General features: G+C 71.0%; 2 protein-coding genes across 2 annotated transcripts; one reads left to right on the top strand and one right to left on the bottom strand.

The window, feature by feature from the left end:
* Positions 1-922: 922 nt before the first annotated feature.
* Positions 923-2605, top strand: LOC309584027 (zinc finger protein 576-like). The gene is made up of 3 exons (XM_082299918.1): positions 923-1004; positions 1484-1658; positions 2112-2605. Exons 2-3 carry the CDS (start codon positions 1493-1495, stop codon positions 2525-2527), a joined length of 582 nt encoding a protein of 193 aa, XP_082156044.1. The 5' UTR covers positions 923-1004; positions 1484-1492; the 3' UTR covers positions 2528-2605.
* Positions 2606-3005: 400 nt separating this feature from the next.
* On the bottom strand, positions 3006-4216 carry ZNF526 (zinc finger protein 526; the record flags this gene model as incomplete). Its single annotated transcript, XM_082299905.1, has 3 exons — positions 3006-3748; positions 3844-3948; positions 4045-4216. The coding sequence occupies 3 exons, from the start codon at positions 4214-4216 to the stop codon at positions 3141-3143; spliced, it is 885 nt and encodes a 294-aa protein (XP_082156031.1). The 3' UTR covers positions 3006-3140.
* Positions 4217-12883: the final 8667 nt, after the last annotated feature.

The raw sequence follows: 12883 nt of genomic DNA, 5'->3' as shown, positions 1-12883 counted from the left end.
CTGGGGGGGGGGTGGGGACACCTCGGGGACAAGAGGGGATGGGGGGGGGGGGGACGTGGCAGAGGGAGCGGGGGGGGGCGTGGGGGGAGGAGTTGGGGACATCGAGGGGACCGGGGGGGGATTTGGGGGGATTTGGGGGGGATTTGGGGCCGCTGTGGGGAGGGGGGGGGAGGGGGGGAGGGGACGAGCCCTACCCCAAGCCCCGCCCCCGCAGCCCCTCCCCCACCGCCGGGACCCCCGAAGCTCAAAGCCATGAGGGGGGGAGGGGAGGAGGGGGGAGGGGCGTGTCCGTGTCCCCACGCACAAGGGGGGGAGGGGCAGGGGCAGGTGATGAATGATGTATGGGGGGGGCGTGGCCTGGCGCGGCCCCGCCCCCTCCGCGGGTGTGGCTGTAAATAACCTTTTAACCACCTTTGATACGCAATAAAAACCCCCGATTCGTAACCCGGGCTGCAACTGGGAGCACTGGGGGGGACTGGGAGGGACCGGGATGGAACTGGGAGGGACTGGGATGGAGCTGGGAGGGACTGGGGAGGCACTGGGAGGGACTGGGATGGAGCTGTGAGGGACTGGGATGGAACTGGGAGCACTAAGAGGGACTGGGATGGAACTGAGAGGGACTGGGGAGGAGAGGGGTGAACCCCGGGGGTCCCAGGGCCGTACTGGGAGCATTGGTTTGTACTGGAGCCGTACTGGGAGCACTGGTTTGCACCCAGGGCCGTACTGGGAGCACTGGTTTCTCCCGGGGCTCTCCGCGCCTTCCCGCGCCGCCAGGGGGCGCCACCACCGCGCTAAGCCCCGCCCCCGCTGCGGCCCCGCGGCCCCGCCCCCCGCCCGCCATTGGTCGGTAGTGACGTCACCCACCGCGGGACCACGCCCCCTTGCGGCTCCCGGAGTGGGCGGGGCTAACGGCGCCGTCCCGACCCGGAAGTGGCGGCGCTTCCGGGGCGCGCCGGAAGCCGGAAGTCGCCGCCGGGGGGGGCGCGACGCGGCCGCGACAGCGAGTGAGGGGCTCGGGGGGGGAGGGGCCGCGCCGGGGGCCCTGGGGGGGTCTGGGGGCTCCACAGAGGGGCTCGGGGGGGCCTCGGGGTCCCTGCGGGGTTCTGGGGGAGGTTCCGCGGGTGCGGAGGAGCTTTGGGGGTTCACGGAAAGGGTCTGGGGGGGGGCCCGGGGCTTTTCGGGGTCTGGGGGGGGGGGGGGGTTGGGCTTGGGAGGAGCCAAGGGGGGGGTTGGGGTCCGTTTGAGGGTCTGGGGGGGCTTTGGGGGGGTCAGAGGGGTCTGGGGGGGCTTGGGGGGGGTTGGGCTCCCTTTTAGAGGGGTCGGGGGGGGCGTTGGGGGGCTCAGAGGGGTCGGGGGGGGCTTTGGGGGGGTCTGGGGGGTTTTTGGCGGGGGTTGGGGCCCCTTTCAGAGGGGTCTGGGGGGTTTTGGGGGGGCTCTGGGGTCCCTGGTGCCCCGGGGTGACCCCCCCGTGTCCCCCCCCCAGCCCCCCGGGATGTCGCAGCCGCCGCCCCCGGAGCCGCCCCCGCCCCCCCCGGCGCCCCCCGAGCTCCCCCCGAGCCCCCCCGGGCGGCCCCGGGACGAGGAGGAGGAGGAGGACGAAGAAGGGGGGGGAGGGGCCCCCGCGCCCCCCCCCGGGCCCCGGCCCAAGGGCTCCGTGTGTGAGTGGGGGAGGGGCGGGGGGAGGGGCGGGGGGTCCCTCTGACCCCCCCTTTGTGTCCCCTGCACCGTCCCCGCGGCGTCGCCCCTGGGGTGTCCCCGAGGTGTCCCCGGGGTGTCCCCAAGGTGTCCCCACAGCATCGCCCGTGTCCCTGAGCTGTCCCCCTGTCCCTGGGCTGTCCCTGGGGTGTCCCCAGGGTGTTCTCATGGCGTCACCCGTGTCCCCGGGGAGTCCCCGAGGTGTTCCCAAGGTGTCCCCAAGGTGTCCCCAAGATGTCCCCACAGCATCGCCCGTGTCCCTGAGCTGTCCCCGTTTCCCTGGGGTGTCCCCAGCGTGTCCCCGAGGTGTCCCCAAGCTGTTGCTCTGTCCCCGATCTCTCCCCGCGCTGTCCCCTCTGTGTCCCCCGCCCGTCCCCGATCTCTCCCCCCGCCTGTCCCCCCCCCCCCTCCCGCAGACCGCCTGGGCTCCCGCCGCTGCCGCCGCTGCCTCATCACGTTCCCGGACGCGGCGTTCGCCGCCCGCCACGCCAAGCGCCAGCACCCGCGCGACTTCGCGGCCGCCGCCCTGCGGGGGGCGCTCTTCGTCTGCTTCGTCTGCGCGCGCCCCTTCGGCTCCTCCCCCGCGCTGCTGCGGCACCAGCGCGGCCACGCCCACCCGCCCGAGGCCCCGCCCCCTCCGCCCCGCGGCCACGCCCACCCGCCCGAGGCCCCGCCCCCTCCGCCCCGCGGCTCCGCCCACCAACCCGAGGCTCCGCCCCGAGGCCCCGCGCCGGCCCCGCCCCCTTTGGCCTGCACGGAGTGCGGCCGCGCCTTCGCCCGCGAGGGGGCGCTGCACCGCCACTACATCCGGCACGCGCGCGGGGAGCTCTGAGGGGCGGGGCCTGAGGAGGGGGGGCGGGGCCTGAGGAGGGGGGCGGGGCCGGGAAATAAAAACGGCGGCGGCGGCCGATTGGTTGTGTGCGTGCGTGACGTCATCAGGGCGGGGCCGGCGTCGCCGGTGATGTCGCCGCCCCCTCCCTCAGCCCCTCCCCGCGCGGTGACGTCACACACACCCCCCCACCCACCGACACCACGGCCCTGATCCATGACATCACATCCTGTTGACGACATCACCGCGTGACATCACAGCGCCGTCGCGAGCTCCCGACGATGACATCGTCGCTCGAACGATGACATCACCGCCCCAACAATGACATCACTGCTCAAATGATGACATCACTGCCCCAGCGACATCCCCGCTCCCTCGCATGACATCACGGGTCCAAACGATAACGTCACCGCCCCAGCAATGACATCACCACCTCAAATGATGACATCACCGCCCCCAAAACAATGACACCACTGCTCCCTTCCATGACATCAACACCTCAAATGATGACATCACCGCCCCCAAACAATGACATCACCGCCGCCTCCCATGACATCGCCGCCCTCTCCCACGGCAGTCCCGCTCCCGCGGGGCCGCGGCGGGGCCGTGGCGGCGCTCAGAGCTCGCCCCGCGCGTGCAGCATGTAGTGCTCGTGCAGCTCGGCCACCAGCCCGAAGGCCCCGGCGCACTCGGTGCAGCGGAACGGCGCCGGCGGCGGGACCGGAACCGGCGGCGGGGTGCTGCTGCTGGGGGGCGGCGCTGCCCGGCGGGGCGGGGGCGGGGCCGGTCCCGGGGGTCCCGGGGGGCTGCGGTGGCGGCGGCGGCGGCGGCCGTGGTCGCAGCGGTGGGCGCCCAGAGCCCCCGGCGCCACGAAGCCCAGGCCGCACTCGGCGCAGATGTAATGGAACTTGAAGGGGGAGGGGCCTCCCGGGGGGGGCGTGGCCGGCGCCGCCCCTCCCCCCCTGGCCCCGCCCGGGGGTCCCTGCGGCCGCTTCCGCCCCACGTGGTAGCTCCGGTGCACCTTCAGCGCCCGCGAGGTGCCGAAGCCGCGCCCGCACTCGGGGCACCGGTGCCACTCCCCCTCCGCAGCCCCGCCCCCCACCCCCGCCCCTCCCCCACCCTCCCCGCCCTCCCCGCCCTCCCCCTCCCCTCCCCCGCCCCCGCCGCCGGTGGCCGGGAAAGGCCGAAGCTCCTCCCCCGACGGGCGCTCGCGGCTCCGGGCACCTGCGGGGGGATGGGGGGGCGGGGGGAGGGGTCAGCAGCAGGTGGGGGGGGGGGGAGGGGTGGGGGGAGAAGGGGGGTGGGGGGAGGGGTGGTACCTGCGCAGCCGTTGGCGGGGGGGGGGGAGGGGGCGCCGCTGTCCCCCGACGACACCGACGTGGCCTCGGAGCCGGAGTCGCCGTCCTCGGGCAGCGCCGGCGGCGCTGGGGGAGGGCACGGGGGGGACCCCGGTGATGGCACCGGGGAGCGCCCCTCCCCCCCCGGCCCCGCCCGTGCGCCCGCGCCCCTCCCCCGCTCACCGCCGGCCGCTTCTTCCTCCTCCTCCTCCTCTTCCTCTTCTTCCTCCTCCTCCTCCTCTTCCTCCTCCTCTTCCTCCTCCTCTTCCTCCTCCTCCTCCTCCTCCTCCTCCTCCTCGAAGGCTCCGTCCTCGCTCCCGCCCGACTGCCCCGGGCCCCGCCCCGCCGCCATCATGGCCGCCCTGCGCCGCCAGGGGGCGCCGTCACGCGGGACACGCCCACCGAGCCTCAGGCCACGCCCACCGAGCCTCAGACCACGCCCACCTGCCCCAGGCCCCGCCCACCGGGGCCCAGGCCCCGCCCACATCCCTTGCCCCCCCCACCCCGCCGTAAGCACCGCCTCCCCCTCCCCACGCCCCTCCCACCCCGCCCCTCATTAATTAATTAACCCCAGCTCCCCGCCAAACCATCCCCGGCCCCACCCCCTTCCCACAGGCCCCGCCCACATCCCAAGACCCCTCCCCGTCTCCACAAGCCCCTCCCACCCCACCCATTACCATTCTCAGGCCCCGCCCCACTCAAGCCCCACCCCCCCATCCCCACAGACCCCTCCTCCCCACTCTCCCAATCCCACAATGCCCCGCGCGCCCCGCTTGGGCCCGGGGTGGGGGAGGGGCGGGGTGGGGGGGGGGGTGGGGGTGGTTCCCCCTCGCGCCCGCTGGGGGGCGCTGCCCCGCGCTCCCACAATGCCCCGCGCGCCCCCCCGGCCGCGCTCACCGCGCGGAGCCGCTCCCGGAGCCGCCGCCGCCGCCGCCGCGCGGCGCATGCGCGGGGAGGGAAAGGGGGCGGGGCCCGCCCGCGGCCACGCCCCCGCGGCCTTCCCCCAGGCCACGCCCCCTCCCCCCTCGGTGGCCACGCCCCCCGCGAGCTCGGCGCCCCCTGGCGGGGGAGGCGGGGCGGTCACGGGCGCGGGCACGTGACGGGGACACGTGATGGTGGCGGGGGGGGGGGCCGGGCACGTGACTCGGGGGGGGCGGGCACGTGACCGGGAGAAACGAACCGCGCCCGGGAGCGAAACCGGGGGGGGGAGGGGCGGGATGGGGGGGGGGAACCCCGAGATTGCGGGGGGGGAGGGGCGGGATTGGGGCCGGGACGGGGGGAGGGGGGACCCCAGGAGTGGGGGAGGGGCGGGATGTAGGGCTGGGAACCCCAAAACCGTGGGGTGTGGGGCTGGGAATCCCGGATCTGCGGGGCTGCGGGGCTGGGAACCCCCAAATCTGCGGGGCTGGGAACCCCAAATCTGTGGGGCTGGGAACCCCCAAATCTGTGGGGCCGGAAACCCCCAAATCTGAGGGGCTGGGAACCCCCAAATCTTTGGGGCTGTGGGGCTGGGAACCCCAAATCTGTGGGGCTGGGAACCCCAAATCTGAGGGGCTGGGAACCCCCAAATCTGTGGGGCTGGGAACCCCAAATCTGCGGGGCTGGGAACCCCAAATCTGAGGGGCTAGGAACCCCAAATCTGTGGGGCTGGGAACCCCAAATCTGAGGGGCTGGGAACCCCCAAATCTGTCGGGCTGGGAGCCCCCAAATCTGCGGGGCCGGAAACCCCCAAATCTGAGGGGCTGGGAACCCCAAATCTGAGGGGCTGGGAACCCCCAAATCTTTGGGGCTGGGAACCCCCAAATCTTTGGGGCTGTGGGGCTGGGAACCCCAAATCTGAGGGGCTGGGAACCCCAAATCTGCGGGGCTGGGAACCCCAAATCTGTCGGGCTGGGAACCCCAAATCTGAGGGGCTGGGAACCCCAAATCTTTGGGGCTGTGGGGCTGGGAACCCCAAATCTGTGGGGCTGGGAACCCCCAAATCTGCGGGGCTGGGAACCCCCAAATCTTTGGGGCTGTGGGGCTGGGAACCCCAAATCTGTGGGGCTGGGAACCCCCAAATCTGTGGGGCCAGCACAAGGGAGACCCCATCCTGTGGGGCCCAGATTCCGGGAACCCCAAATCTGTGGGGCAGAGACACGGGGGATCCCCAAATCTGTGGGGCCTGGACTCTGCGGACCCCAAATCTCTGGGGCAGGAAGAGGGGGGAGCCCCGAATCTGTGGGGCACAGCCGGGGGGGGGAGGACCCCAAATTGATGGGGGACGCCGTGATCTGTGGGGCTGGAACATGTGGGAGGCCCAAATCTGTGGGGCTGGGAGAAGACGACCCCAAATCTGTGGGGCCAAAACTCTGGGGGACTCCAAATCTGTGGGGTGGAGACATTGGGGGAACCTCAAATCCATGGGGCCAGGAGAAGACGAGTCCAAATCTATGGGGCTGAAACTCTGAGGGACCCAAAATTTGTGGGGCAGACACATTGGGGACCCCAAATCCATGGGGCTGAAACTCTGGGGGACCCCAAATCTGTGGGGTGGAGACATTGGGGGAACCTCAAATCTGTGGGGCCAGGAGAAGACGACCCCAAATCTATGGGGCCCAAACTCTGGGGGACCCCAAATCCGTGGGGCAGAGACATTGGGGGACCCCAAATCCGTGGGGCAGGGACCAGAGCACCCCCCCCCCCACCTTTGGGGCGGGCACTGGGTGCCCCCCGTGGGGTCAGTGGGGCAGAGGTGGGGGTGGGGCGGCCTTTGGGTGCCCATAATTGGGGGGCGGGGGCGGGCGCCCCACATTCCTGGGCCGGGCCGCCGCCCCTCCCCCACCCCGCCCCGGTAATTGGGTGGGGGCGGAGGGTGGGGGTGGGGCGGGGATAAAGGGACCCCCCCCGGGCTCGGGCCCCCCGCACCCACCCGGGATGGAGCGGGGGCTGCGGCTGCTGGCGCTCGGCGCCCTGCTCGGGGGTGCGCGGGGGTCCGGGGGGGGCTGGAGGGGGGGCTATGGGGTGGGTATGGGGGGCTATGGGGTCTATGGGGGCTATGGGGGGCTGGGGGGGGGCTATGGGGTGGGTATGGGGGGCTATGGGGGGGTTATGGGGTGTCAGGGGCACTATGGGGTCTATGGGGCACTATGGGGGCTATGGGGTGGGTATGGTGGCTATGGGGGGCTGGGGGGGGCTATGGGGTGGGTATGGGGGCTATGGGGTGTCAGGGGCACTATGGGGCACTATGGGGTGTCAGAGGCACTATGGGGGACTATGGGGTGTCCTGGGGGGTCTATGGGGCACTATAGGGGCTATGGGGTGGGTATGGGGGGCTATGGGGTCTATGGGGCACTGTGGGGGCTATGGGGTGGGTATGGGGGCTATGGGGGGCTGGGGGGGGTTATGGGGTGTCAGGGGCACTATGGGGCACTATGGGGGGGCTGTGGGGTGTCAGGGGCACTATGGGGGCTATGGGGGGCTGGGGGGGGCTATGGGGTGGGTATGGGGGCTATGGGGTGTCAGGGGCACTATGGGGGCTGGGGGGGTCTATGGGGCACTATGGGGGCTATGGGGGGCTGGGGGGGGCTATGGGGTGGGTATGGGGCGCTATGGGGTGTCAGGGGCACTATGGGGCACTATGGGGGCTATGGGGTGGGTATGGGGGCTATGGGGTGTCAGGGGCACTATGGGGCACTATGGGGTGTCAGAGGCACTATGGGGGACTATGGGGTGTCCTGGGGGGTCTATGGGGCACTATAGGGGCTATGGGGTGGGTATGGGGGGGCTATGGGGTCTATGGGGCACTATGGGGTCTATGGGGCACTATGGGGGCTATGGGGTGGGTATGGGGGCTATGGGGTCTATGGGGCACTATGGGGGCTATGGGGTGGGTATGGGGCACTGATGGGGGGCTGGGGGGTGTCCTGGGGTGTCTATGGGGCACTATGGGGTGGGTATGGGGCACTGATGGGGGGCTGGGGGGTGTCCTGGGGTGTCTATGGGGCACTATGGGGTGGGTATGGGGCACTGATGGGGGGCTGGGGGGTGTCCTGGGGGGTCTATGGGGCACTATGGGGTGTCAGGGCACTATGGGGGGCTATGGGGCACTATGGGAGACTATGGGGTGGGTATGAGGGGCTATGGGGTGTCAGAGGCACTATGGGGCACTGTGGGGCACTATGGGGTGTCAGGGGCACTATGGGGGGCTGGGGGGGGCTATGGGGTGTCAGGGCACTGTGGGGGGCTATGGGGTGTCCTGGGGGGTCTATGGGGCACTATAGGGGCTATGGGGTGGGTATGGGGGGCTATGGGGTCTATGGGGCACTATGGGGTCTATGGGGTGGGTATGGGGCACTATGGGGTCTATGGGGCACTATGGGGGCTATGGGGTGGGTATGAGGGGCTATGGGGTGTCAGGGGCACTATGGGGTCTATGGGGTGGGTATGGGGGCTATGGGGGGCTGGGGGGGGCTATGGGGTGTCAGGGGCGCTATGGGGTGGCTGTGGGGTCTATGGGGCACTATGGGGGGGGCTATGGGATGTCAGGGGGCTGTGGGGCACTATGGGGGGCTACGGGGGGGCTATGGGGTGTCAGGGGGGTCCTGTGGGTGTTACAGGGTGCTATGGGGAGCTGTGGGGCTTCTGGGGTGCTATGGGGCACTACGGGGGGGCCGTGGGGCACTATGGGGGGCTATGGGGGGGGCTATGGGGTGTCAGGGGGGTCCTGTGGGGTGTGAGGGGGTTCGGGGGGTCCCACGGGTGCTGTGGGGTGAGGTGAGGGGGGCTCGGGGGGCCTGTGGGGGGTCCGGGGGTGAGGAGGGGTCTCTGGGGTGCCCTGGGGGTCCCGTCGGGCTCTGTGGGACCCCCCCTTGACCCCGCTCCCCTCCCCCACAGCTCTGTGTCCCCCCCTCGGGGCCGCCCCCGCCCCCCCCGCGGCTCCCACCCCCCGCTGTCCCCTGGCCGCCCCTCCCCCCCCGCCGTCCCCTCCCCCGCTGCCCCCGGACTGCGACCCCCGAGAGGGGGACGGGGGGACAGCGGCCACCAACGAGGGCACAGAGCGGCTCCTGGCCACCAACGAGGGGACAGTGGCCACCAACGAGGGCACAGCGGCCACCAACGAGGGCACAGAGCGGCTCCTGGCCACCAACGAGGGGACAGTGGCCACCAACGAGGGCACAGCGGCCACCAACGAGGGCACAGAGCGGCTCCTGGCCACCAACTGCTCCGGGGATGGCGCGGGACACGCAGGGGACGCCGTGATGGTGGCCCCCGGTGGGGACATTGCGGTGGAGGGGACGGAGGGACCCGGTGTCACTGGTGGCCCTGGGGACACTTTGGGCCACCTCAATGAGGTCTCCGGAGGTGCCACCACCACGGTGACCTCTGTCCCAGCGTCCCCAGGAAGTGACAAAGTCCTGGTGGCCACCAGCAGGGATGTGGCTACGGAGGGGACGGCCCCGCCTGGTGTCACCGGTGACCCCAGGGACACTTTGGGCCACCTCAGTGAGGTCCCTGGAGGTGCCACCACCCTGGCTGGACCTGTGACCGCATCCCCGGGAGGTGACAAAGTCCTGGTGGCCACCCAGAGTGACGTCAGTGTGGAGGGGACAGAAGAACCGGGTGTCACCAGTGATCCTGGGGACCCTTTGGGCCACCTCAATGAGGTCCCTGGAGGTGCCACCACCCTGGCTGGACCTGTGACCACGTCCCCAGGAGGTGACAAAGTCCTGGTGGCCACCAGTGGGGATGTGGCTACGGAGGGGACGGCCCCGCCTGGCGTCACTGGTGACCCCAGGGACACTTTGGGCCACCTCAATGAGGTCCCTGGAGGTGCCACCACCACGGTGACCTCTGTCCCAGCGTCCCCAGGAGGTGACAAAGTCCTGGTGGCCACCCTGGGGGATGTCACCATGGAGGGGACAGCCCAGCCCGATGTGACCGAACGTCCTGGGGACACTTTGGGCCACCTCAATGAGGTCCCTGGAGGTGCCACCACCCTGGCTGGACCTGTGACCGCATCCCCAGGAGGTGACAAAGTCCTGGTGGCCACCAGTGGGGATGTGGCTACAGAGGGGACGGCCCCACCCGGTGCCACCAACTGCACCTGGGACACTTTGGGACGCGCCCCTGAGGTCCCCGGAGGTGCCACCACGGTGGCGGCCGCTGTCACATCGCCCACGGGCAGGGCCGGCGCTGGGGACCTTGTCCTGGAGGGGACGGCCCAGCCCGGGGCCACCAACTGCCCCGGGGACGTCCATGGCCACCTGCTCGAGGTTGCCGGAGATGCCACCACGCTGGTGGCACCGGTCACGGCGTCCCCAGGAGGGGACAAAGTCCCGGTGGCCACCCAGAGTGACGTCGGTGTGGAGGGGACAGAAGAACCGGGTGCCACTGGTGACCCTGGGGACACTTTGGGCCACCTCAATGAGGTCTCCGGAGGTGCCACCACCACGGTGACCTCTGTCCCAGCGTCCCCGGGAAGTGACAAAGTCCTGGTGGCCACCAGCGGGGATGTGGCTATGGAGGGGACGGCCCCGCCTGGTGTCACCGGTGACCCCAGGGACACTTTGGGCCACCTCAATGAGGTCCCTGGAGGTGCCACCACCCTGGCTGGACCTGTGACCGCATCCCCGGGAGGTGACAAAGTCCTGGTGGCCACCAGTGGGGATGTGGCTACGGAGGGGACGGCCCCACCCGGTGCCACCAACTGCGCCTGGGACACTTTGGGACGCGCCCCTGAGGTCCCCGGAGGTGCCACCACGGCGGCGGCCGCTGTCACATCGCCCACGGGCAGGGCCGGCGCTGGGGACCTTGTCCTGGAGGGGACGGCCCAGCCCGGGGCCACCAACTGCCCCGGGGACGTCCATGGCCACCTGCTCGAGGTCGCCGGAGATGCCACCACGCTGGTGGCACCGGTCACGGCGTCCCCAGGAGGGGACAAAGTCCTGGTGGCCACCCAGAGTGACGTCAGTGTGGAGGGGACAGCCCAGCCCGATGTCACCGAGCGTCCTGGAGACATCGCTGGACACGTCCATGAGGTCCCTGGAGGTGCCACCACCCTGGCTGGACTTGTCACCACCCTGGCTGGAGGTGACAGTGTCCTGGTGGCCACCCAGAGTGACGTCGGTGTGGAGGGGACAGAAGAACCAGGTGTCACTGGTGGCCCTGGGGACACTTTGGGCCACCTCAATGAGGTCTCCGGAGGTGCCACCACCACGGTGACCTCTGTCCCAGCGTCCCCGGGAAGTGACAAAGTCCTGGTGGCCACCAGCGGGGATGTGGCTATGGAGGGGACGGCCCCGCCCGGTGCCACCGGTGACCCCGGGGACACTTTGGGCCACCTCAATGAGGTCCCTGGAGGTGCCACCACCCTGGCTGGACCTGTGACCGCATCCCCAGGAGGGGACAGTGTCCTGGTGGCCACCCAGAGTGACGTCAGTGTGGAGGGGACAGCCCAGCCCGATGTCACCGGTGACCCCAGGGACACTTTGGGCTACCTCAGTGAGGTCTCTGGAGGTGCCACCACCCTGTCTGGACCTGTGACCGCATCCCCGGGAGGTGACAAAGTCCTGGTGGCCACCAGTGTTGACGTGGCTACGGAGGGGACGGCCCCGCCTGGCGTCACTGGTGACCCCAGGGACACTTTGGGCCACCTCAATGAGGTCCCTGGAGGTGCCACCACCACGGTGACCTCTGTCCCAGCGTCCCCAGGAAGTGACAAAGTCCTGGTGGCCACCCTGGGGGATGTCACCATGGAGGGGACAGCCCAGCCCGATGTGACCGAACGTCCTGGGGACACTTTGGGCCACCTCAATGAGGTCCCTGGAGGTGCCACCACCCTGGCTGGACCTGTGACCACGTCCCCAGGAGGTGACAAAGTCCTGGTGGCCACCAGTGGGGATGTGGCTACAGAGGGGACGGCCCCACCCGGTGCCACCAACTGCGCCTGGGACACTTTGGGACGCGCCCCTGAGGTCCCCGGAGGTGCCACCACGGCGGCGGCCGCTGTCACATTGCCCACGGGCAGGGCCGGCGCTGGGGACCTTGTCCTGGAGGGGACGGCCCAGCCCGGGGCCACCAACTGCCCCGGGGACGTCCATGGCCACCTGCTCGAGGTCGCCGGAGATGCCACCACGCTGGTGGCACCGGTCACGGCGTCCCCAGGAGGTGACAGTGTCCTGGTGGCCACCCAGAGTGACATCAGTGTGGAGGGGACAGCCCAGCCCGATGTCACCGAGCGTCCTGGAGACATCGCTGGACACGTCCATGAGGTCCCTGGAGGTGCCACCACCCTGGCTGGACTTGTCACCACCCTGGCTGGAGGTGACAGTGTCCTGGTGGCCACCCAGAGTGACGTCAGTGTGGAGGGGACAGAAGAACCGGGTGCCACTGGTGACCCTGGGGACGCTTTGGGCCACCTCAATGAGGTCTCCGGAGGTGCCACCACCACGGTGACCTCTGTCCCAGCGTCCCCAGGAAGTGACAAAGTCCTGGTGGCCACCAGCGGGGATGTGGCTACGGAGGGGACGGCCCCGCCTGGTGTCACCGGTGACCCCAGGGACACTTTGGGCCACCTCGCCGAGGTCCCCGGAGGTGCCACCGTGGCCACCTTGGCCGCGGTCACCGCAGGAAGCGCCCAAGCCTTGGTGGCCACCAGCGGGGACGTGGCTACCGAGAGTCCGGCCCCGGTGGCCCCCACGTCCCCGAGGGGCGACGCCGTCATGGTGGCCCCCGGGGGGGACATCGCGGTGCCCCCGAGGGGTGACGTCACCGCTGACGTCACCGGGGGCGCCCCCTCCCCCCCGCGCTGCGGCCCCCCCGCCCCTCCCCCCGCCCCCGCCGCCTTCCCCGTCACCGCCGCCCCTCCCCCACGCGGCGCCCCCGGGGTCTCCGGCTCCGCCCCCTCCCCCTCCTCGCCCCTCCCCCTCCTCCTGCTGCCGCTGCTGCCCCTCCCCCTCCTCCTGCCCTGACCGCCCCCTCCCCCCCCCCCTATTTATTGCCCCTCCCCCACCCAATAAAGCCGGCTCTGATTGGTCACCTC

Source organism: Coloeus monedula (assembly GCF_965178545.1).
Source record: "Coloeus monedula genome assembly, chromosome: 35".
Classification (NCBI taxonomy): Eukaryota; Metazoa; Chordata; class Aves; order Passeriformes; family Corvidae; genus Coloeus; species Coloeus monedula.
The sequence above is the reverse complement of the archived record's forward strand: the minus strand, read 5'-3'. Positions and strand labels throughout refer to the sequence as shown.